This window comes from Setaria italica, chromosome IX (genome assembly GCF_000263155.2).
Source record: "Setaria italica strain Yugu1 chromosome IX, Setaria_italica_v2.0, whole genome shotgun sequence".
Lineage (NCBI taxonomy): Eukaryota > Viridiplantae > Streptophyta > Magnoliopsida > Poales > Poaceae > Setaria > Setaria italica.
This window is the reverse complement of record NC_028458.1, coordinates 10,994,639-11,017,559: the sequence shown is the minus strand read 5'-3', so window position 1 is coordinate 11,017,559 and position 22,921 is coordinate 10,994,639. Positions and strand designations below refer to the sequence as shown.

Here is a 22,921-nt window from a genome sequence, read left to right as displayed (position 1 = left end):
TCCAATCAAATCTATCAATGAGATCGACCCCGTGGCAAGCAAAATGCGTCGGCATCAACACCCTCGCTCTTCTGAGACCCTAAACAATCCCTCTTTTTCTCCCCTTTCATACCGCAAGCCACCGCATTGTTCCTACCACATAGTGAAGCCTCTATCGACTAGCTAGGGCTCGCCCTTCACCCACAATTTCCTCCTCCGCCGTGTCATGGCCGCAGTACGGTGCCGTCTCCACTTCTCCTCTTTCGTCGTAGCTTGGGCCGCGGAGTCTGAGAAAAATAGCATAGCATGGTGGATTAGTAGCACCAAATAACCAAGCTACCGTTATGAATGAATTTATTCCTCCTTAGTAGCATGGTATCTTATTTTGTGCCCGGCCGATGCATGCAGAGTTCTTTTGGTTTTGCTGAAATCACTGTGACTAATGGCCTAATGGGTGAGGAAGATAGAAATGGAGAGGGAGCATGCATGCGATGCGACAAAGCACGGCACGATGGTTGAAAGATAAGGCCCAAGAGCCTGGGGGAGGAATTGAAGATAGAAATGGAGGGGAAGGCCCAGCTCCAGAATTAAGGGCCTTCTCGGGTTCTGTAGGAGAGTAGTTTAATTTGTCCGCTCAGACCTCGTCGTTAGCCTTGCTTGCTGCCGTGGCGGCAGCGGCACAGGCTGAGGCTGCATGCTGTACCTCTTCATCTATCGCCGCCAGAGTTACTAAGTGAACAGTTTGAAGCAATTAACCGGGCAGTCTTGAAGTAACATATATACTGTCTGCATTCCATCACACATGCCAAGTCTATGTGCTAGTATGTGGCAAATGAAGCATGCGTTCATTATATTGTTCAAATGAAGCTTCGTTCCTCCTCTCCTCGCTCGCCCAACGCCGCCGCCCTCCGAGCCGTCCCTCCACCTCCTCCTCTTCTCGCTCTCCCTGCGCCGCCACCCTCCGAGCCATCCTCCGCCTCGCGCGCCCTGCTCCTCTCCCTGCGCCGCCGCCGCCGCCCGCTCTCCTCGCTGGCCCGGCACCGCCAACGTCCTCACCACTCGACCATTCCATAGCTACGAGACCTCCGTTGCCGATCCAAATCGGATGCCTGCCACGATCCACGGGCAAATCGGATGCCTGCCACTGTCCTCCACGGATCTCCGTTGCTGATTCAATTCACCTTCGAAGGTCATCTGCCGGTATGTGTACTTTCGACCGATCCATTCAAATGTGTGCATGCTGCTAGCTGATCGGTGTGAATGCAGTGTACATTTAAAAGTTTCTGGCTGGCCGATCCAATGCAAGGTTTCCAGCAGCAAGTTTGTTCTGGAATGGCAATAGATGCGTATGACTTTGGAGACCCATGACTGTTAAAGTCAAGTTGTTTCTGTCAATACTCATATCTGGCCCTCTTTCATATCGTTCACCTAATTCTGCACAAGTCCCCCTTCAGAATTGATAAGACGAACTAATGATGTCACACATTTCACAAACTTTAGTTTATTTTGAATCACCGCTGCATGCCTTTGCTCACGTTACTTTTCATATATGCAATTCCTTCAGTTTTGATATTTTTATCATACGGAGCAACTCCAAGAGTATCCCAAAAAAATTTTCCCCAAAACTATGTATTGGGGGTTCTCCTAAAAAAATTTTCCCCCAAAAATGTATCAATCTACAGCAGATCGCTAATAAATTGCCCCTAATATTTCAAAACAGGCCACGCCATCGTATTGGGCCCATTAGAAGGGACACGCGGGTGTGCGGGAATCAAGATTGGGGGAGAAACGCCAACGTTAAAATATACGCGGTGGCAGGCTGTTTTTTAGCGTCGCTAAAAAATTGGGAAAGGTTTGGGTGGACTGTTGGAGTTCGTTTTTTCTCTTTTTCTCCCTAAAAAGGATATTGGGGTAAGATTAGCAGTCTTTTGAAGTTGCTCTAACTTATCACGTATGCATCTCCTGTATATATGGTTCTAATATAACTGTCATCCGTTAAAAAGGGAACACCTGGGGAAGCCATGCATTTTTCAGTACATCTTGATTGATCTCAGATTAGTTTTTATATTTTTTTGTCTACAAGACTGCACATATAGAATTTTTCCTGTGTTGGAGTTCTAAATATTCGTCTATATATATATATGGTTCTAATATAGCTACTTTGGTTGAAAAAGGAACTCCTGGGAAGCCATGCATTTTTTCTACTACATCTTGATTGGCCTCAGATTTCTACTTACATGCTTAAGCTCATGTAATACATTGTGATGGGTTTGCAGTTGAAGATAGATGGATCCGGTTGAAAGAAACAGTGCTAGAGCTCTGTTTCGAGATCTGCCAAATAGCATTATATCTTTGTGCTTTTGGAATTTAGAACTTTGATGCAAGCTTCTGAACAAAGGAGCAATAAGTTTCTGAACAAAAGAAGCTGAAGTTGAATTTTAGGAACATAGAGCTCCATTTGTCTACCTGGTCAGAAGCTTAATAAAAGAAGCTGAAGTTTATTTTTATTAGGAACATAGATCTCTATTTGTCATCCTGATCAGAAGCTTAACCAAAGAATCTACTAACATGCTCCTTTTCTCTCCCTGCTCTTGTGGCTGGTTCTGGTTGCTGGGACTGCAAAATTCATTGGTGCCTGATCAGAAGGGTATGCCATTTTCTAACCCATTCCTTGGTAGAAACATGCAAGTCAAAAACGAGCAGCCATTGTATTGCACATCATTAATTAGAACATTAAAACTCTTGAGTTTCAAGTTTGTTACCCCGTTTTAGCTGACAATGAGACTAATATTTTTATAATTTGTGAAGGTTTGGTCCGTTCGGTCCATATTTTTATGATCTGTGGTCCAGTTCTTGAAATGATGGTGATTGTGATCCAGTGCTGTTGAGACTCTTAAAACTTTGTTGTTCTAAAGGTGAAATAGTTCTACAAAATCAGTCAGAGTTAAAGGTGATTAGTTCTCAGGATTATGCTTGAAGCCTTGAAGGAAGCAAAGGCTTATATATACTAACCTTTTCCATCCAATGCTGTATGTCTAACCCTTTTTTGTTTGACAGGGGGTACTTGTGATCTACAACCATTGCTAGATTGTACTTGGTTGGCTTCACATAAGCAAACTGAACAAAGTCCACCACGGATAGTTTCATTTTTCAGTTGCAGACTCTTGTTCTTTTATTCAATTTCAGACTGTTTTATTTAGATATTACAGCAGCTTGCTGCATCCCATATTATGCCCTGTTCTATTTTTTCTGAGTGACTTACTTTTAACTTAGCATGCCTAATATGAACTTAGCCATATGTATGACTGATAAGAGGACATATAAATACTTATCTCTTCCCCTTGTACAGCTCAATTCTTTCATTCCGTTTGTACCCTTTCTGTCTTATGAAACTACTGTTGCAAGAAGTTGCCATTTATATATCAATAAAAGATATATCATTATCAGTGGTACAGTTGTGAAGCATTTATCTAAAAATGTATATCTTATCTCATTCATTTAAGTTACACTGTGCATACATTGTTGTTGCTTTCTGCTTTCATATATGCCAATGTTGGTGACAATGGTTGCCTGCTTTCTGCTTATTGTCATTGATCTTGCTTGTTGGCTCCTTTTGGAAATACATTGTCACTGTGCCTTTAACCTTAAGATCTTTGCACCCCTTTTGCGGTCTTCTAACTCTCATGTACCTGTTTACTGTCTGCACAATTGCATTATCATTTCGTGTACCCCATACATTCAAAGAAAGCTTGTTGTGTGTGTGTGTGTATATATACCCTAATCTTCTCCGGTTTTGCCTGTCCTTTGGCTTGTGCAGGAACTATCGCTTTGATGGAACCATCCGGGTCAAGTCGGTCTAGGGTACCTTTTGCAAAACTCACAACAATACAAGGTGAGGATACACTTGGACATTTGGTTTGTGATGTACTATGGTCACTCATTATGTCATTCCAATATGATGAAGGTACACAAACTCCACATCATGTAGATCCTAAGGAACGTGATAGAGAGCGTAAGAGATTCCTGGTGGCAACAATGCCTAATGAGGAGAGGAGTTAATATAACAAGACACGCTGTGAGAGGCGTCTGAGGAGAAAACGTGAACAAGGTGCCATTCAACACATTCCAAACCATCACCAAGGTACTATTGTGTTCTTCGTTCACTCTACTTCTGCATCCTTATTTTTCCATGACAAAAAAATTGACACTCAGGAGTTTAAGTAGATGACCGTGTACAAATGGAGGTAGATGAAAACGATGGCTCGCTCCATAGGGGAGATTTGGGATAAAATAAAGATAGACTTCATGTGGGGACAAGTGAATCGGGTGCGCCTACACACTTTTGTTGTTTTGGAAAAACATGAATGTTTCACAAGGTGTTTTATTTTTTACGATCTTTTAAAGATGGAGATGCTGGTTTAATCAATGATGAGGCTACTCTTGGTGAGATGGAAGATTTATGCGATCAGAGTTGTATCAGCCCTCCGTATGAAGGAGGTAACCGTGTGCTTAATAATCATATGATATGCCTTTAATTTCAACAATTTACAACTCTAAAACTTTTTTAGATATAAATGCCGCATTACACAACGATGATGCTACTCTTGGTGACATGGGCAGCATTTGCGATGAAAGTTGCAGCAGGGATGTGGGTGAAGCAGGTATAATTTGTATCTTTATTTCAAAATATTTAATAGATATTTTTATGAAAATGTCGTGTGTCATGGACAATGGTAATTAGCTCACATCCCTTGACCACCTTAGTATCCATATATTATATTATTATAATATTTAAAGTAACCTACATTTGTCCTACTACTATTCTACTACTAAAGGTGGCACCCAAACAGACACTCGCGACTTCCATCCCTTCACTGCATCAAATGTATTTGGAGCGGGTAAAAAAAAATTCACTTTGCTTATTTGTCAACACCTCTTCTATGTCCCACCCGCAATTCATCTTTTGCAAACAATACTGGCCTGCACCTAATGACTCTATAGGTACTCAGACACAACCATCTGTTGTTGCTGAGCCGTATTCAATGCCTCCGCATGGTGGACAGGCAGAGACACATGCCTCTATGGAAGCGGACGGTAAATGTTGCACGTGCTTCCTTCGTACTATTATTCTACCTATGTAAATACGCTTGTCTCATCACTCATGTGGCAATGTTGCATCAGATTGCGATGAGAACATCATATTTGAGGAAGACGAGGAAGAGGATGAGAGGTACCTTTTTGGAGGCCAAGGTACACCTCGGCGCATCTATGTGATGCTTGGGTTACCTTATTTCCAAAATATAACACTTCATACTCGTGCTAATTATTAGAATGTGATGACTGGGATGCTGATGAGGATGTCGATCTCGAGACGACTAATGAAGATCCCAACGAACCTGATGTATCGGATCCATACGATGCGGTTTATGCCAATGTCCTTGACGAGACGCACATGCTTAAGCTAGAGGATAACTGCGAACACTGCAATGCAAAGAAGTTTGAGTCCGAGCCACCTGGATTCTATTGTCGTAGTGGAAAGATTCATCTTTCCACCCCTGAGACACCATCGGAACTCGTGAGACTGTGGTCGAGCTCGGACACTGATGCTAGGCATTTTCGTGCAAACATCAGATATTTCAATGCCCACTTCTCTTTCACTTCTCTGTACTGTAAACTTGATCGTGTGACCACCGACATGAAAAATTGTGGAATTTACACATTCCACGCCCATGGCCAAATCTACCATAACATACGATCATTTGGTAAAGAGGATGGTCACGAACCTAGACACCTCGAGCTTTATTTTTACGACCACGATCCGTCTCTTGAGCATAGGCTCCACAAGTGCCATGAGAAGTCTGCTCAAGAAGACAGGGAGGTCATCCAGAGGCTAAAGGACATCTTACATGGCATTAATCACTACTCAGAGAATCTTAGGAGTATGGGCCAGGTTCACAACAACAAGGTTGCAAAGCAACACATGGAGCTGCGGTTCTGTGTATTAGCTTGTTTATAATTACAATCATACTGTGGAATATACTGCATTTATTGTCTATTTATATTTATTATACATAAAATTGATAAGTGGTACTCATCATGGCTATATATCGTTCCGCTTCAGAAAATGTTAGAGTTAACACATCATGAAAAATATCGTACACATCGCGGTGGTAAAGAGTTGGGTGATGTGATTGGTGGATGGGAAATAGTAAAATATGACATACTAGGTTGCAGATATGTAAGTTCTTTTCATGTTGTTATTTGTTCATTACATATCCTTTGTGGTCCTAATACTGAATGTTTTGCAGTTTCTCTTGCCATGGAAGCACGTCAATACCTACCTCCTTTATATACTTGACATTAAGCGGAAGAAACTTATTGTGATTGACACTAAACCCATTCCAAAATATACCACAGATTTGCCATATAAACATTATGCGATACAGATTGTAGAGTTTCGCCTAAAATTTCAGACCGCATTTAGACAACTTAAACCTGATTCATGGGAGGATGTTCACAAATGGGAATTTGAACACGCGAAAGGGATTGCGGAAGACACTAATGGGTAAGACCAGCTCTGACACACTGGTATTTTAGAGTGTCAATATCCTGTATTTTAGAGTGTCAATATCCTTTATTTCTTAAAATATATGTTTGTATATTTATATAGCTGACGATTCATCGTACCATAGATTTTCAGATGGATGGCTTATTCTACAGTACATGGCATGGTGGGATAGTCCTCAAAACGTGCACATCAAAAAAGTGAGTAAAAATACTTTGTTGTACGTTCCTTTGTGATTTTACAATATACGATAAATCTCATCACACAAGAGCTACACTTGAAGTAAGCACTCATCTTACGTACAGGATGCTACGATGCGCCGCGACTTCTTCATTGATCTTTTGGCGCACGAAGCGAATGCCTGGAGGACAAGACTACCGGGCATTATGAAATATTATCTTTGACGCATCACAGGCAAAGAAATAGGATAGATGGGGGTGGCCTTTGGATGACCTGTATTCGTACTTGTTCCACATGATTATTGTCCTGCTGAATCCAATGTTGAAAGTTGTTCAAGTCGTCGTTAGAGCTTGCTAGAAATGAATACGATGTAAAGGTGGTTAACTGCCATATATTGTTTTTGCAAGTTGAGATAAAGAGCATCCAAGCGTACTTATGCTTATGTTATTACTCATTGCAAAGTCATTTTTTTGTTTTACATTGGGAGCATTTCGAAGTAAATATTTCACACGATAATGTTTGATGCTTATAAACGATATTTATTTTATCCGTAGCGACGCATGGGCACGATCCGGATGAGCGCATATCCAGCTCCACCGAGTGAGCCAATCCACCCAGCTTTCATGCTGGCCTAGCATGGCAGCGACGTGCAGGAAATAAGAGCCGAGCCTTCCTGAGCAGTAATTAGCGCTAATTGGCGTATTTATTATCATGTGTCAGCACCCAATCAATAAAATTCAGTTCCCAACGAACGGATTCCTTGGATGGCGTAACTGGTTTACCCAAGCTTACTGCTTAGGGATGGGTTACAAGAATAGGTTTAGTGTACACGTGCACGCAAGTATAGTCTTACGAGAATAATGTAACGAGAGTGCACATGCACATACATGTAGAACTAATGCCTGCAAGCTACGGTAAATAATGTTAAAGCTACGAGAAGCAGGTTGCTCAATGTCGACGTTACAATAAATAATGCTGAAGTTACGAGAACCAGGTTGCTCAATGTTGAATTTTACGATAATCAGGTTGCTCTCGTCAGGCCATTTACTAAGGATCCTGCATAAGCGCCAAATCAACTGTTGACGCCGCTTGTATGTTTCAAGGACTGCGACTCTGGAAAGTTACCACAAGCTTACATCATCATGTGCTGTGGAACCGGTCAATCCAATGACAGGACAAATTTACCATAAACTAGTAATTACAGTAGTTCAAATTGATAAGAGACGGTAACTATGATGGGGGAGTTCCTACAGTTTGTGTCAAAAGCTTCCTGATCATGTTCGGTGGGTTGTAAAGCTTCCCGAACCGAGGTACCTTTTCCTGCATTTGTAGTGAGATAAAATTAGAAGGAATGAACTAGCTTTGCATATGTTAACGAACAAACAGAATGGAACTGAACCTTCACCAGTACAGCGGTAGGTCATTTATCAGCAAAATTACAATATGCTAGTGCTAGCTACGAAGCTAATAGAGTTACAGTAACAACAGCAAGAAAAATTGGCATATCAAATTTTTTATTCTAGTAAAATATGGCCTGGGATTTATAAAGTGAGAATTGAGTTACCATACAACAGGTAAAAAAAAATAACTTCACTGGTTCACAATCAACCACATTACATGATGGAATTTTCCCAATTACACTACGTGGATAGAATCAGGAACCAAATGATTGTGATTTTCCATTGGGAAAATATAGAAAGAAAACTGGCAGATATCTCTTTGCTCGTATTGAGGATGCAGCAGATCTGCTGGCACAAATCGATTTCAATCTGCAAGGGTGAAGAAATTGAAAATCTCACTGAGAAATTAGGACTCACCAACGAATAAAAAGGCAGCAGCAAGAAAAATTGGGGGTAATCACAACGTGCAGTTGCATGCTCATCTGCAGCCTAGGTGGCCGGATCTAGCGCAGGCATTGGGGCAAGTTTGATATAATCTACTCGGAAGACTAGAAACATTCTCCTGAAAGAAATATGAGAAATCAGATCAGGCTCAAATCCTCATCTCCCATCTGCTGGCAACAGGGAAAAATTAGTTGAACGAGTAAATTACTGAAACGATAAAATAAATAGGGCGAGGATTCTCATCAATAACATACCTAAAATCCGACCAACAAATGCTGCTGTGTCCTTTGTTGGACTTGAGAAGCAGCGCCTCCGTGCATCCTGCTCATTCGCGAGTCCCTGATCCAAATTGGTGTATAGTGAGTTAGTAAATCTAATGCAAAGGGAATCTAATCAAGATTAAACGATTAACGCGACAGGAGGACAGATGGCCATGGACGGGGAGCCTGCCTCCGCTTGCCTGAATGGGGATGACGACGGCCACACGATGACACGAGTGGTGAAAGGAGCCAGGAAATTGCCGGTGGGGACTGGGGAATTGAGGCCTTGTTTAGTTCTCAATTTGGGAGTGTTAAAGTTGGGAGTTTACCATAAATGCGCAACTGTAGCATTTCGTTTGTATTTGTGAATTATTGTCCAAACATTGACTAATTAGGCTCAAAAGATTCGTCTCGCAAAGTACAACAAAACTGTGCAATTAGTTTTTGATTTCATCTACATTTAGTACTCCATGCATGTATCGCAAGTTTGATGTGATGGGAAATCTTCTTTTTGCATAGTGTCAAAGTTGGGATTTTGGGGGAAATTAAACATGGCCTGAGACATCTCCACCGCAAGGAGCAGCGCTCTGCACGGGATTGGGGGCGGCGTACGGAGCGGGCTTTTGTGAGAGGATTCCTGCGGCCGGAAAAAAGCGGCACGGATGGGAACTGAATCGAGCCAGGGGTGGGTTTGGAGCCGAGCCAATCCGCATGGAAGAGGACAGGTTGGCGGGGCCGGTGGGTTTGTGCGCCTTTGGCTGGGTCGGACGTGCGGTTTGGACCTGGCTATAGAATTATTTATTCTATAACCGGCTATAGGCTAATAGTTAAGTTGCTTGCTTCGACGGAGACCAGATCAGGCGACCACGATATGGAATGATACGGGTCGGCCATCATCCAGCCAGGACGCGCCAGTCTTTATTGTTCAGAGTGAAATGAAATGAAGCACGGCAGCACGCGCATGTTCACATCTTCTGTTACTACTTGTTTATTTCTAAGCAGACATGGCTGATTGCTGCCCTGCCGATTGGCGGCGCCTCCGATCCATCGATCCCAGGATCGGAGGCGTGCTGATCACAAAGGGTCGTCGTCTTCTCTTCGTCGTGAAAAACAATTAAACCACCGATCGGTCATCGATGGCTAGCTTATTGATGGTCGATTTCATAATACGCATGCATATAGTTACATTATATACTTTTCAAATTTAGTTTCGCGACGACGACGGGGAAACAATCAGCGGTCATCATTTCATAGTATATAGCTGCCAGTTGTAACTGCACACGCAAGAGCGGCCATTATCTAGGCTGTCCAACTGCAAATCAAAAGGTTTGTGTACATGTACAGTATATTCTGAGTGGCCATAACATTAATGGTGTTTATTTTCCCCAGATGATGCCGCATGGATCACATCATAGTAGAACCTTCTGGGTTCAACTCCATCTCTATCACGTGCACACACGGGGATATTATCTTATATTATTACTGAAGACATTAATCCTGACAATAGAAAAACATAATTCCTAAAATTTCTCGAAAAATCGGAAACACGTGACCAATCTCATAGGCTTTAATCACCATAGTCATTGAATTTATTGTAATTTCCAAAAATAAATAACTCACCTCTATCATCATGAAAATCGTATAAAATAAACATTAAATCTATATCCAAGTTACTCACCTCTATCATTAAAATATATCAGAACTAACCCGTATTTATATCATTGTTGATATTAAAAATACTAACTTAAGGTATATATGCATGATCTATGTCACCATGTAGAGACCATACATTTACACCATGTAGAGACCATGCATATAAATGCATGGAGGAAGCAATAAGAATGTTGAATTTTGTGCTACACACATATATACCTCAAATTAAGGGTTCAATTAGACTCAAAACATATCAAATGCACGTGGAGAACAAACTATGAGTGCAGATGGAAAAGTGTATATAGTAATTACTAATTAAGGTCTATAATAGTTGAATAAAGATGGGCACATTTTTATATGTGTATTATGTTAGAATATTTAATAAATGAGAGAGCATGACAAACACAATTTTAATAATTAGCTATAAATACTAACTTTTTAAATAAATTTCTAATATTTACACCTCTCAAGATTATTGTTAGCCCGTGCAGGAGTAAGGGCTGATGAACTAGCGTACACAAGGAAAGAATTTGGGTTAGGGCGGATCAAGCCTAAAAATTGGACTGGACTTGCTAGTGCATGGATCTTTGTAGCTTCCTAAAATAGAATCCAAGTCTACTTGACTTTAGAAAGTGAATGGGGTCCATGCTCCCTCAGGCTCTTGTTGAGTCTATCTCTGATTTGTGCCACCACATATTTTGTCTCAAAATCCATGCGAAAGAGAAAAAAGACGAGATAAAGTAAGTTGGAGCATGGCGAGACGATTAACAAGCCTTGAATTATGTGTACTTGACAACCTGAAATGGAACTATCATTTTTTATGATGTATAAAAAAGGAAACAAGAAATGGGCATTTCCATAGAAATAAGATGGATACAACTATTACTAACTAAAGTATATCACAACTGAATTAAGATGAATACATTTTTATATATGTATTATGTTAGAATATTTAACAGATGAGAGAGAGCACAACATACACAATTTTGATCATATACCTCTTAAAATTATTATCATCACGTATGGGAGTGCACGAGTTGATGAACTAGACTACACAAAGGAAGAATCGTGGACGAATCAAACCTAAAAATTGGACGGGACTTGCTAGTTCATTGAGCTTTGTAACTTCTCGAAATAGAGCCCAAGTCTACTTAAATTCTAAAATTGAGTGGGGCATATGCCCCCACTAGACCCTCGTTGAGTCCACCTCTGATTCTAACCATCAAGGGTTTCATCTCAAAATCTGTGTAAAAGAGAAAAAAAACATGATAGTATTCTCTAAAGTAACTTGAGCATGCATGACAATTGATCTGCATATTTAGCTAGCATCTCTACTATGTTGTTTGCCTAAGGGCGACTCCAATGTATTTGAACCAAGTAGTCCTTAATGGTGGGTCCTATGACAGTAGGCTGTAACTATTACAAACTCCACGATGACTTGTAAAGTGATGGGACATGGAGAGAGAGGGGGAGGAAGGAGAGAGATAGAGACAAAGAGGGTGGAATGAGTTGTATTTTATCTCTTATGAGCAACCCATACGCTTATGTGTAGCTTTTGTTATGAACCACCATATGGACCACTGATTCAGGTAGCTAGATTGAAATATTTTAGTTACTATGGGCTGCTTTTGAAGCACATCGTGGACACCATAATGCAGGAACAAGATGTAACCCAAAGCTCAACTTTTTTATAGTAACCGGTTAGTCTAATCTTTAGAGGATCGTAAGGTGGTGTGAGGCGTCTAAGAGACGGCAACTACCATTTTTTATAATGTGGAAAAAAAGAAACAAGAAACATACATTTCCGTAGAAAGCTTATTATATGGATGTCATTTAGTATTGTTGCCTGAACTTTCCGCGTGCCATTCAATCATCATATTTATAAGAACTACCTAAAGACTACTAACGTCTATCTAGCCACAACTAACTGATCTGCCAAATACAGTTAACTAATTAACCAATCAATCATCGATGGCGACCCCCCCACCCACCCACGCACACGAGGAACCGATCAAAACAACCACATTTTCCTCACGGTCTCATCTCCAAACCGATCACGCATGAGAGTAACAAACACCCCTGCACATCCCGTAGTCAGCTTCATCAGAAATTAAAACAGAGACGACGAACCACCAGCAGATCGTCCCCCAGTAAGATAAATGGCAAACCAACATCAGGCGTGGCGTCGCTTTCGGCTGTTTCAGAATTCAGACGGCGGAGGGAGAAGGAAACACGATCGATCCGTGCCTGATCCGGTACAAATACTAGCCCGTGCCGTCCCTTTCGTGCGCACTGTGATCGAGCCAGGGAGGAGTCACCACTCACCACGGCGGGGCCAGCCACTCCTCCCGGCATCTTCTCCTACTTGTAGTACGCAACACCCCTTCGCCCCTCCGGGATCGCTACCCGGAGATTTGGTGCGTCCGTTCCCCCAACCGATTCCGATCCTCCCCCGTCCGGGAGCTGAGTGGAGCACCGTCCGCCATGGCCAGAGGCAAGAACACCACACGCACGCACCGGTTCCTTTCGCCGGCATTTGTTCTTCTTCCTCCGATTCCATTTCCATCCATGGCTGCTTTCTGGTCTGACCGGGATTATATTCTTTCCTTTCTGTTCTTATTATATCGTCCCCTGTACGTGTTTTTCTCCTGCAGATGGTGGTGGGCTCGCCAGGGCGCTGTTGCTCCACGTCGCCGCGCTGTCCACAGCCGGCGCCGTCGCGACCGCCGCCGCCGCCCTGGTGCGGCGCCGGCTCGGGGTGGGAAAGAAGGAGGAGGTGCCCGCGGTCATGGCCGAAATGCCCAGGCTCCAGGTGGCCCAGTCCGGGCGCTTGGAGGACCTCGAGAAGTTCTCGCACTACGTCGGTTAGTCACCCTCTCGTCGTCGTCTTCTTCTTCTCATTCCCTGCTCTCTTCTTTCTCGGGTGCTCTGTTCTTGTCCATGGAGACGGGAGATTCAGCACGAGTCGCTTCTTGCCACTCTTTTAGGATCGTTCTCGGTTCGTGTGTTGGAGTTTATTCACTGATCTCTTCGTCCTCACTTCTTCTCGTCCATGGACACGGGAGATTCAGTCTAGCTGCTTCCTGTCACTCTTTTAGGATCGTTCGGTTGGTGTGCTTGAACTTGAATGAACGATCAAAAGTCAAAGTCCAGGCCGTTGGACAAAAACAATGCCCGGCTTTTCCTTGTCTCTACAAAAATTATATATGGGCAGAGTTTATATTATCCGCAACACACACAACAACAAACAAAAAATGCCTTTCACCTGAGTACAAAAGAGGGATTCAGATTTTATTTTCTCTTGCTGTGTCGCTGTTGCTTCAGAGATTTGTTTAGCCATTTCAACCGGTTCCAGTAAAGATACTGGTATTGGAATTTAAGCATTTTCCCCCCTACAATGGCTTATTCGAGCGCTGGCGTTTTCATGTGGAATGAGCAAATTCTACGAATCTTTATTTCTGACATCGAGTGATGTCGAACCGCACTAGTCTTTTATCGGAATATCGTAACGTAGCCATCCTGGACGATAAATAAATGGAAAAAATGATGCTGTTCGTTGATTAGTGAGAAGCGGAGCATCATCATGGCAAATATAGCTTAGTGGGTGAACTGAATTGCCTGCCTCCACTGACGGGTCCCAGTTGTCGGCTGCTTGTCGCCATCAACGTAGTACATGAGTTGATGCCCACGGCAATGGATCATCGCGGCCGTCTGAAGTTTGTACCTATTTCTTTTGTATGCGCATGCAGCTAGGCAGATGGGGTTCGAGGATATCAATGAGTGCCCACAGCTCTGCAAATTGGCGAACAACTACCTCAGGAGCAGCAAGAATTGCATGGAGGACATTTACGGGTTCTTCGCGAATGTCAAGGATGCCGAGTCCCTTTATGTCAACTTCATAGAGGAGCTGGACAAATGCATCCTCGGATATTTTGCGTTCCACTGGGACCATGCTACCTATCTCATCAGCTCGGTATGTAGTGGTACCTCCAAATTATGATGAAGTGATAGCTTGCATAGGAGTTCCATACTTCCGTGACACAATTCATAGCTGCGAAACTCAAAAAACAAAAATAGATATTTTAGAATGATTTTAGCTAGGCACCCAAAAAGAATACCATACATCGAACAATCCAAGTTTAAATTGGTTACACAAATTCCCAGTGCATTTCTGATAATGACATCTTCGTATGATACATTTTACTTGTCCTTGTCCTAGTCATATTCACTTTTTCAATGACAATGAGGAAGTTTACAAAAAAACATTCTTGATAATTTCCCCCTAATTTTCAAATGAAAGAAGCGCGACAAAATTGTGCAAACAATCATTACAAGTTGTACGTCTGCCATAAGTCCATAACTTTGCCATCACTCACGCATGCAGGCCCTGACCGTGGACAGCGGTAGCACAAAGAAGTTGAGGAACGTGTTCATGGAAGCAACAAGGTGAAACCCTCTTCCAGCATCTAGTTTTCTTTTATCTGCTGAGAACACTTTATATTTCTTTAGGAAATTATTATGCTGACTATATGTACTGATAATATTTTCAAAAGCAGACATTGTTATTTATACTGAAAAAAATGCCCTCAAATCAATATGTCGTCTTCTTCACACATTTCGTTAGGTCCACATCAATAATAATACTTGCTAACGATTTGTTAGAGGACCAAATGAAATCCCTACCACCAAAGTCTTGATAATTTAATTGCAAAAGGCATATTAGTTATATATGGCATATTTGACTATGTGGAGTATTTGTACCAGTAAAGCAAAATTAATGTAGGATACCAAAATTTCATTATTCCGCAATTTTTGTTGGGAAACATAAGCAATATGTTTATTTCTTTGGGTCTGATCTAGCCTGTCAAACTCTATCATTCCTCCTTTTAAAAAAAAGAGAAAGGATTGCATAATTCAGTTAATTGTTTACTACTTTTGTTATTTTTTGGACGGACGGTCACTTAGTCAAAAAAAAAAAGAATTTTGAGACGACATAATTAGTCATTATTCGTGGCGTGATGGAACCATACATCATGGTGTAGTAGACCAGGCTCACCAACTCCACGCATATCATGTGGTCTGTTCGGAGAAGGTGTGCAGGTATTTTCTGGCCCAGAGATTACAATCGATCATCACTTATCTTTTAGTCAATATCGTTGGCCAGGCCTAATAATAATAGCAAACAGTACGTTGACACCTACTACAGTCCATTTGTCATCATGTTACAAATAGCAGATCAACATTCATGCCTAGGCCCAGCCCGTGGCCAGATGACAAAGTGGAAGGTGTAAACTTGTCATTTGCCAAGCAAAATTGTTTGTTAATTTCCCCCAAAAATATTGGTAGATGCAATGCACAACTGATGGATTAGGTGGCGCCATCATGCATGGCCCTCACTGAGTGGGTCAATGCAAATGCTGCCATCATCATCAAGTTTGTTAGTTTTTTCCCCTCTGATTTGCAATCTTAGTGGGTGTTTGGTTCCACGGACTAAAGTTTAGTCCCTGTCACATCGAATATTTAGATACTAATTAGAAGCACTAAACATGAGCTAATTATAAAATCAATTGCACAGATGGGGCTAATTCACGAGATGAATCTATTAAGCCTAATTAATTCATAATTAGCACATATTTACTGTAGATTTGTCTCGCGAATTAGCCTCCGTCTGTGCAATTGGTTTTGTAATTAGTCTATTTAATACTCCTAATTAGTACATAAGCATTCGATGTTCCAAGGACTAAACTTCAGTAGAACCAAACACCCCTCGACCCAATTAACTTTCGGTTGTTGGACGTAGTTCAGCAGTGCAACACATGAACAGTAACCAAAATGAACATGTATGAAAATTGAAAATTTTAAGCAGCTAAAATGCCGTGCATGAGTTAATTAATTACTGGAACATGTAATAATATACTGCACAGGAAGCAGCGGTTCGCGCGCGTGACGCGTGACCTGAAGGTGACGCGGGTGTTCGCGACACTGGTGGAGGAGATGAAGGCGATCGGCATCGCGGCGACGACGAACGGCGAGGAGGCGGCGCAGTGCACGGACGTGATGGCCCCCGTGGCGCACTCGGACCGGAGCCCGGTGCTGCTGCTGATGGGCGGCGGGATGGGCGCCGGCAAGAGCACGGTGCTCATGGAGATCAAGCGGGAGGCGCTCTGGAGCAACGCGGATCAGGGGAACGCCGTGGTGGTGGAGGCGGACGCGTTCAAGGAGACGGACGTCATCTACCGCGCCATCAGCTCCATGGGGCACCATAACGACATGCTCCAGACCGCAGAGCTCGTACGTGCGCTCTCTCTCTCTCTCTCTCTCTCTCTCTCTCTATATATATATATATATATATATATATATATTATATATATATGTATGTATGTATGTATATATGTATGTATGCCGTCATTCCTCCATTATTGCTGTCCTGTTCGATCAGGTAGCTGCACGTTTAGAGAATTGCTCGTTGATTAAAAGAAGGTTGACGTGGTTGATGAGAAAAGGACGAGTGGCCAACCGGCCGGGAGCTAGAGTGTGTATCAGCATCGCACATGGAGCTGCTTGGCGTAGCATCGTCGGTTACAAATCGGACTTGTCCGACCGACACTGGCTTAGCTGAAAACGGATTTAACAAGTAGCAATTGACTTTGTATGGTGCATAGGATCACACGCAGGTCTAGCTAGTCCTCACCTTGACCTTTACAGCTTAAGGGGGTGTTTGGATACGAGGTGCTAAACTTTAACAGTGTCACATCGGATGTTCGGATGCTAATTAGGAGAACTAAACATGAGCTAATTATAAAACTAATTGCAGAACCCTGTGCTAATTCGCGTGACGAATCTATTAAGCCTAATTAATCCATCATTAGCAAATGGTTACTGTAGCACCACATTGTCAAATCATGGACTAATTAGGCTTAATAGATTCGTCTCACGAATTACACTCCATCTGTGCAATTAGTTTTGTAATTAGTCTATGTTTAATACTCCTAATTAGCATCCAAACATTCGATGTGACGGGTGTTAAACTTTAACACCATGGAGCCAAACAGGCCCTAAGTAAGTACATATTTGAAAACTGTTGGCGTGCTAGGATTGGGTGCACTGTCCATCCGACATCGGTGTCTGAAAACATGCATGTTGCAGCTAGCCATTGTAATACCTCAGTGGGTACAGTTAAGAGATGGTCCATGTCTAGTCCTGAATGCCTTACGATCCAAGGACACATAAAAGAAAAGACGTTAACGATGCATCATGCATGTGTAGACAGCAGAGCACCATGCCGGGTTGCAGCGTAGTACCACCGAGATCTGTGGAACAAGTGGCGGTATCTTTGCCGGGTCCACGCACGATCAGATGGGGGTCACGGGGGAGACATAGAGGGGCCGGGACGGGATTCCATCTGCTCCTGTTCTCTTCAGTCTTCACGGTATTCCATCATTGTTGGCTGAACTACTGAAGCTAGGCGCCATTATTGTTGGCTCACGTACACGCGCGCCATGCCGGGCCCACTTACTAGAGGCGTTAGCTAGTGTGGCAAGCTGCTAGTGCTAGGTTACAGGACTGATGGACAGATGAATGCACGTGGAAGCACTGACACTGATTCCCATGCTCAATGATACGGCCTCCGAACTGCAATGTGCGCTTGCACCAGTTCAGTGCTGTCGAGTGTCGACTGTCGTGTGGCTACTCGTTGTCGTTGCTCTTGCTGAATGAAGATCATCCTTCTCCAACTGGCAAGTGGCCGAGTGGCCCACTCATTTGTCTAGTCTAGGATTTTCTGCATTTCAGCCCGAAAACTGTAGCCCGCAAAGATTAGTAGATGACTGGATACTTTGGACCATCAATGAGCTGGTTCGAGTGGCCCATTTTTGCAGTTGCGCGATCCACGATCTATTTATCACTCCACTCAGGCCGCTGGTCCGGCCGGCCCGGCGGCCAATGCTGACTGAATTGCTAACTGGTCTGTTTGTCTGGGCCGCTGCGCTCACACCCTCCACTCCTCCAAAACAAAACACAGGTGCACCAGTCGTCGACGGACGCGGCGTCGTCGCTGCTGGTGACGGCGCTGAACGAGGGGCGGGACGTGATCCTGGACGGCACGCTGTCGTGGGAGCCCTTCGTCGAGCAGACCATCGCCATGGCGCGCGCCGTGCACCGCCAGCGCTACCGCATGGGCGTCGGCTACAAGGTCGGGGACGACGGCACCGTCACCGAGAGCTACTGGGAGGTGGACGATGACGCCGGCAGCGGCGCGCCGCCGCCGGGGGCAAGCAGGAAGCCCTACCGGATCGAGGTCGTCGGCGTGGTCTGCGACGCGTACCTCGCCGTGGCCAGGGGGATCCGGAGGGCCATCATCACCAGGCGGGCCGTCAGGGTCAGGTCCCAGCTGCAGTCGCACAAGCGCTTCGCCGCCGCGTTCCGGAGGTACAGCCGCCTCGTCGACGGCGCCAGGCTCTACAGCACCAACTCCATGGGATCCGCGCAGGTACTGAACATTATTATTATATATATGCATCAAATTCATGAGCTGAGACTGATGGATTAGTATTATGCAGCTTATCGCGTGGAAGGACGGCATCAACAGCAGCCTGCTGGTGGAGCCGGGGGAGATCGACTGCCTGGAGAAGGTGAGCAGGCTGAACGAGGACGCCACCTCCGTCCACGACCTCTACCCCGACGGCACCACCACCTGCGGCTCACGCTCCATCTGGGAGGACATGATCGCCTCGCCGTCGCGCGCCGCCACCCAGCGCGACCTCCGGGAGGCCATCCGCTCCGCGGAGGAGGCCGCCGCCAACGGCGAGCCCAAGACGGCCCAGCGCGAGCTCCTGGAGGCCATCCGCTCCGCGGAGGAGGCCGCCAACGGCGTGCCGGAGACACCAACAGCTGCTGCCTCGTAGAGTCGTAGCATGCATCGAGCCATCGGCGATATTGATTGATTGTGAAATGGCTATGGCTGTGTAAGGCAATGTCCAATGAGCATGGAGCCATTGCGCTGCGACATTTGATCAAGAATAAGCAAAGCCGTGTAAGGCAATGTTCATCTGCATACCTTCTAATATCATTATCCCAGGCAAAGATGCTCTCAAGAGAGCAATTCCAACAGCATGGCTATTTTTAGTTCTCCATTTGACTCTCTAGCCACTTTGCCAATAAGATTTCTCTCTATTCAAGTTGCACATTCCAATAGACTATCCCTTTCCTACTCTTCAAATCCCAACCTCTAATTTCATTTCTAAAAATATGCACTCTCCATCTACTCCAACAGACTTTCCATTCTAGCTAGCCGGATAGGTTGGCATCCAATTGGCAATTCTGTTGGACCATAATTTTCTAACAGAATTGCCAAATTTTAGCTTGGAGAGTGCATTGGCCGGAGCTTCCACTAAATTGGAGGGGGCCAAGCATCAACACGCAACATTTTATGAAGGAAATTTATGATTTTTTTTTCAAATCTAACAAGCTCATAACTCATAAAACAGTGGTGGATCGGGGGGGGGGGGGCGCACGCTGTTGGCCTACACTAAGCTCTGCCCCTGTGCCCTATAGCTATATATGTGTCACTAAATCTATGGCTCGTAGTTTGTCACAAGGCTCAACTTGAACACACTAGCATATTATTTTCGTTCTCGAAAAATTAAAGATTTTGTTTTGTTTAGTTCATACTCAACCAGCATTTCTGAATAGGATGCCAACGACTTCATTATTCAAGGACAAGATGGGAACAAATGTCAACTTGCAGTGTTCTTATTTTTTCCCCTCTTTGTTTGGTCGACGAAAAAATGAGCATGGAGCCATTGCTACTTGCTATAGAAACTGTTGCTGCAAGTTAGAACGAGATGGGTTGAAACAGGAATTTCACATCCTTTTTGTTTGGCTAGCTGGTAAGCAAAAGGAAGCCCCAAAAATGGCACGTCCTTTTCATATACTCCCCCGTCCCCAAGAAAAATACTAAGGCGTAGTTCATCTTGTTATGACATGTTAGACTTTTATTAGCACTTAATGCATTAGTATGTCATTTATGTGATAAAAAATATAAGGCGAGGGCTGTAAAAAAAAAGGATAGTCATCCACTGATATGCAACGAGTGCATGATCTCCCCCGTTCCCCTAACCCCCACCCACTCCACACACAGACACGGGAAATAGAAATAAGAAGGTGCCTTCTCGTCAAACTACACGAGGTCAAACGAGTGGGACACTGATTGATCGCAATGAGACCTATCAACAAAATGGCCGAAATTAACAAGTCGATGTCGTCACATTGGGCCCCGGAAGAAAGAGATCTGATGCTTATCTCAAAACAATTGCTCAAGGTTGACATCAACCTACCAATAGATGGTTATTAGACTATCCAAGTTTGGTCTTAATTAAGATGTGTATTGGTTAATGACTCATTACCGATGTATTTTCACCCCTTAGTTCTTACTCATGGTTCATGATGACGGAAAATTAAGAAAATGGTTTTACTTTAGTGCTAGCTACATTAAACAATTTGAACGATAGAACTGTGTAAATCTTGCTTGCACTTGTAGAGAACTCACCTTTAGTCCCAGTTGGTAGAGTAAATCTACCGAAAAACCATCCGGGATAAAGTAATCGAGACAAAAGGGGAGGTCTTTTGTCCCAGGTCACTCAACTGGGACTAAAGACCCCTTTTATTCCGGTTGGGAATACCAACCAGGATAAAAAGTTTTCCAAAAAAAAAAGCATCGGCTGGTGGAGGCCCGCCTCGGCTCCCGCGCCGCCGGCCTCCGTGCGCCGCCGCCAAGCCCCCGTCCCGCCACTGCCGAGCCACCGCATCCCGCCGCCGCCCGCACCCCACGTCGGTGTGCCTGCTCTGGCCTCGCTCGCCCACACCCTCCCTCCGTGCGCCGCCGCCGAGCCACCGCACCCCGCCGACGCCCGCACCCCGCGTCGGTGCGCCTGCTCCGGCCTCGCCGCCTCCTGCTCTGCCTCGCGCCGCCTCCTCTGCCGCCGCATCCACCCGCCGCTCCTCGCCTGCCGCCGCTGCCTGCAAAAACTCACCACAACAACACTGACACTGCACCGAGCTCGCCGCCGCCGCACCTCTTACTGCTGCTTCTCGCGCGCCGCCGCCGCCGCTGCCTGCAACAAAAAACTGTAAGAACTCACCACAACAACTACACTGACTTGGCCACCGAGCTTGCCGCCGGCCGGCCACCTCTTACTGCACTGCCCTGCACCTCGCCCCACTGCTGCTCCTCACTGGCAGTGAGGGGCGAGCAGAGGGGGCGGCGGTGCCGGGAGGGAGGGGAGGGGGCGGCGGCATTGGCGGGTAGGGAGGCCAGGGAAGGGCAGCGGCGCCGGTGAGAGGCGGGGGAAGAAAGAGATAAGGAAGGAGCTGCAGGGAGAAAGAGATAAGGAAGGAAGAAAGAGATAAGAACCGCGCATGAGTGGAGAGTGGGAGGCTAGTAACGCGCGGGGCAAAAGAAAAGATAAGGAGATAAAGGTAATGTGCGTAGAGAGAGGGGGGAATTGGAGAGGGCGCACGAAAAACAAGGGTAGGGATCTTTTATCCCGGTGGAAAAACCAACCGGGACTAAAGGGACCTCTTTTATCCCGGTTGGTGTTTTCAACTGGGATAAAAGGCTCCTCCAGACTACTAGTCTTTACAACCGAGACTAAAAAGGTTCTTTAGTCCCGGTTGGTGAGCCCCCCACCAGTGGGGGGTGGTTTAGTCCTAGTTGGTGAACCTTTTATCCCGAGTCAACTTTAAACCGGGATAAAAGGAGGTGGATGGAAGGTGAGTTCTCTACTAGTGTTGAGATACAGGGTGACAACAAACCTTGAGACAGTTACGAAATTAGTTCAATTTTTCCTTCGTCCAAAGAAGCCCTTGATATATCATACATTTTATTACCACCCTCGTAGGATTGTTGTAAAGTGTCAACCATAAGCAGTGACTAGGGGTGTATCATGGGAATTATATTGGGAAAAGGTGCCAACGAAACCAAAACAAGTGTCGTTTCAAATTAAACTAGGCAATGTCGCTAAAATAGTATTGTTATGGATTGGGATATCTGCAAAGTGGAAACTAAGTTGAGATTCAATCTTGGGCAGAAATGAAATTGGTCGACGTACCCACTTAGTACACTTTACAACAAATCCACTTGTCAAATGAAGTCATACTGTTCTAACTTGTGCCTATACTCATTGTTAGGTTGGTCCCACTGTGCATTATGCAATATGGTGCACCAGTACTGGTTGTACTTGCCCGTCAGGCTTTGGTTTTTCCTATGCAAGAGATCCTTATCTCCGTATTAGGCCCCGTTTTCTTCCTCTGACTTATTTTTAGCACCCGTCACATCGAATGTTTAGATACTAATTAGGAGTATTAAAACGTAGACTATTTACAAAACCCATTACAATAAGACGAATCTAAACGGCGAGACTAATCTATTAATCCTAATTTGT

General features: G+C 44.4%; 2 protein-coding genes and 1 long non-coding RNA gene across 11 annotated transcripts; 2 read left to right on the top strand and 1 right to left on the bottom strand.

Moving 5' to 3' along the window:
- Positions 1-812: 812 nt before the first annotated feature.
- Positions 813-6,070, top strand: LOC111255799. 8 transcript variants are annotated; one of them, XM_022822995.1, is made up of 11 exons: positions 813-1,179; positions 2,623-2,626; positions 2,788-2,929; positions 3,037-3,871; positions 3,944-4,120; positions 4,204-4,476; positions 4,548-4,640; positions 4,815-4,877; positions 4,981-5,073; positions 5,161-5,229; positions 5,310-6,070. In XM_022822995.1, exons 6-11 carry the CDS (start codon positions 4,344-4,346, stop codon positions 5,993-5,995), a joined length of 1,137 nt encoding a protein of 378 aa, XP_022678730.1. In that variant the 5' UTR covers positions 813-1,179; positions 2,623-2,626; positions 2,788-2,929; positions 3,037-3,871; positions 3,944-4,120; positions 4,204-4,343; the 3' UTR covers positions 5,996-6,070. The 8 variants fall into 8 exon arrangements, with proteins under 8 accessions (XP_022678730.1, XP_022678729.1, XP_022678731.1 ...); XM_022822994.1 differs by having other exon boundaries at positions 1,700-2,626; XM_022822996.1 differs by having other exon boundaries at positions 1,700-2,929; positions 3,037-3,132; positions 3,797-3,871.
- Positions 6,071-7,788: 1,718 nt separating this feature from the next.
- On the bottom strand, positions 7,789-8,908 carry LOC101773485. The gene is made up of 3 exons (XR_215810.2): positions 8,823-8,908; positions 8,542-8,738; positions 7,789-8,044 (listed from the first exon to the last, which is right to left on the bottom strand). It is a non-coding gene; the product is annotated as an uncharacterized LOC101773485 (long non-coding RNA).
- A 3,858-nt stretch (positions 8,909-12,766) lies between these two features.
- Positions 12,767-19,589, top strand: LOC101773079. 2 transcript variants are annotated; one of them, XM_004982328.4, is made up of 7 exons: positions 12,768-12,975; positions 13,136-13,345; positions 14,231-14,454; positions 14,866-14,927; positions 16,406-16,772; positions 18,502-18,969; positions 19,040-19,589. In XM_004982328.4, the coding sequence occupies exons 1-7, from the start codon at positions 12,966-12,968 to the stop codon at positions 19,382-19,384; spliced, it is 1,686 nt and encodes a 561-aa protein (XP_004982385.1). In that variant the 5' UTR covers positions 12,768-12,965; the 3' UTR covers positions 19,385-19,589. The 2 variants fall into 2 exon arrangements, with proteins under 2 accessions (XP_022678990.1, XP_004982385.1); XM_022823255.1 differs by lacking the exon at positions 14,231-14,454 and having other exon boundaries at positions 12,767-12,975.
- The last annotated feature ends 3,332 nt before the right edge of the window (positions 19,590-22,921 follow it).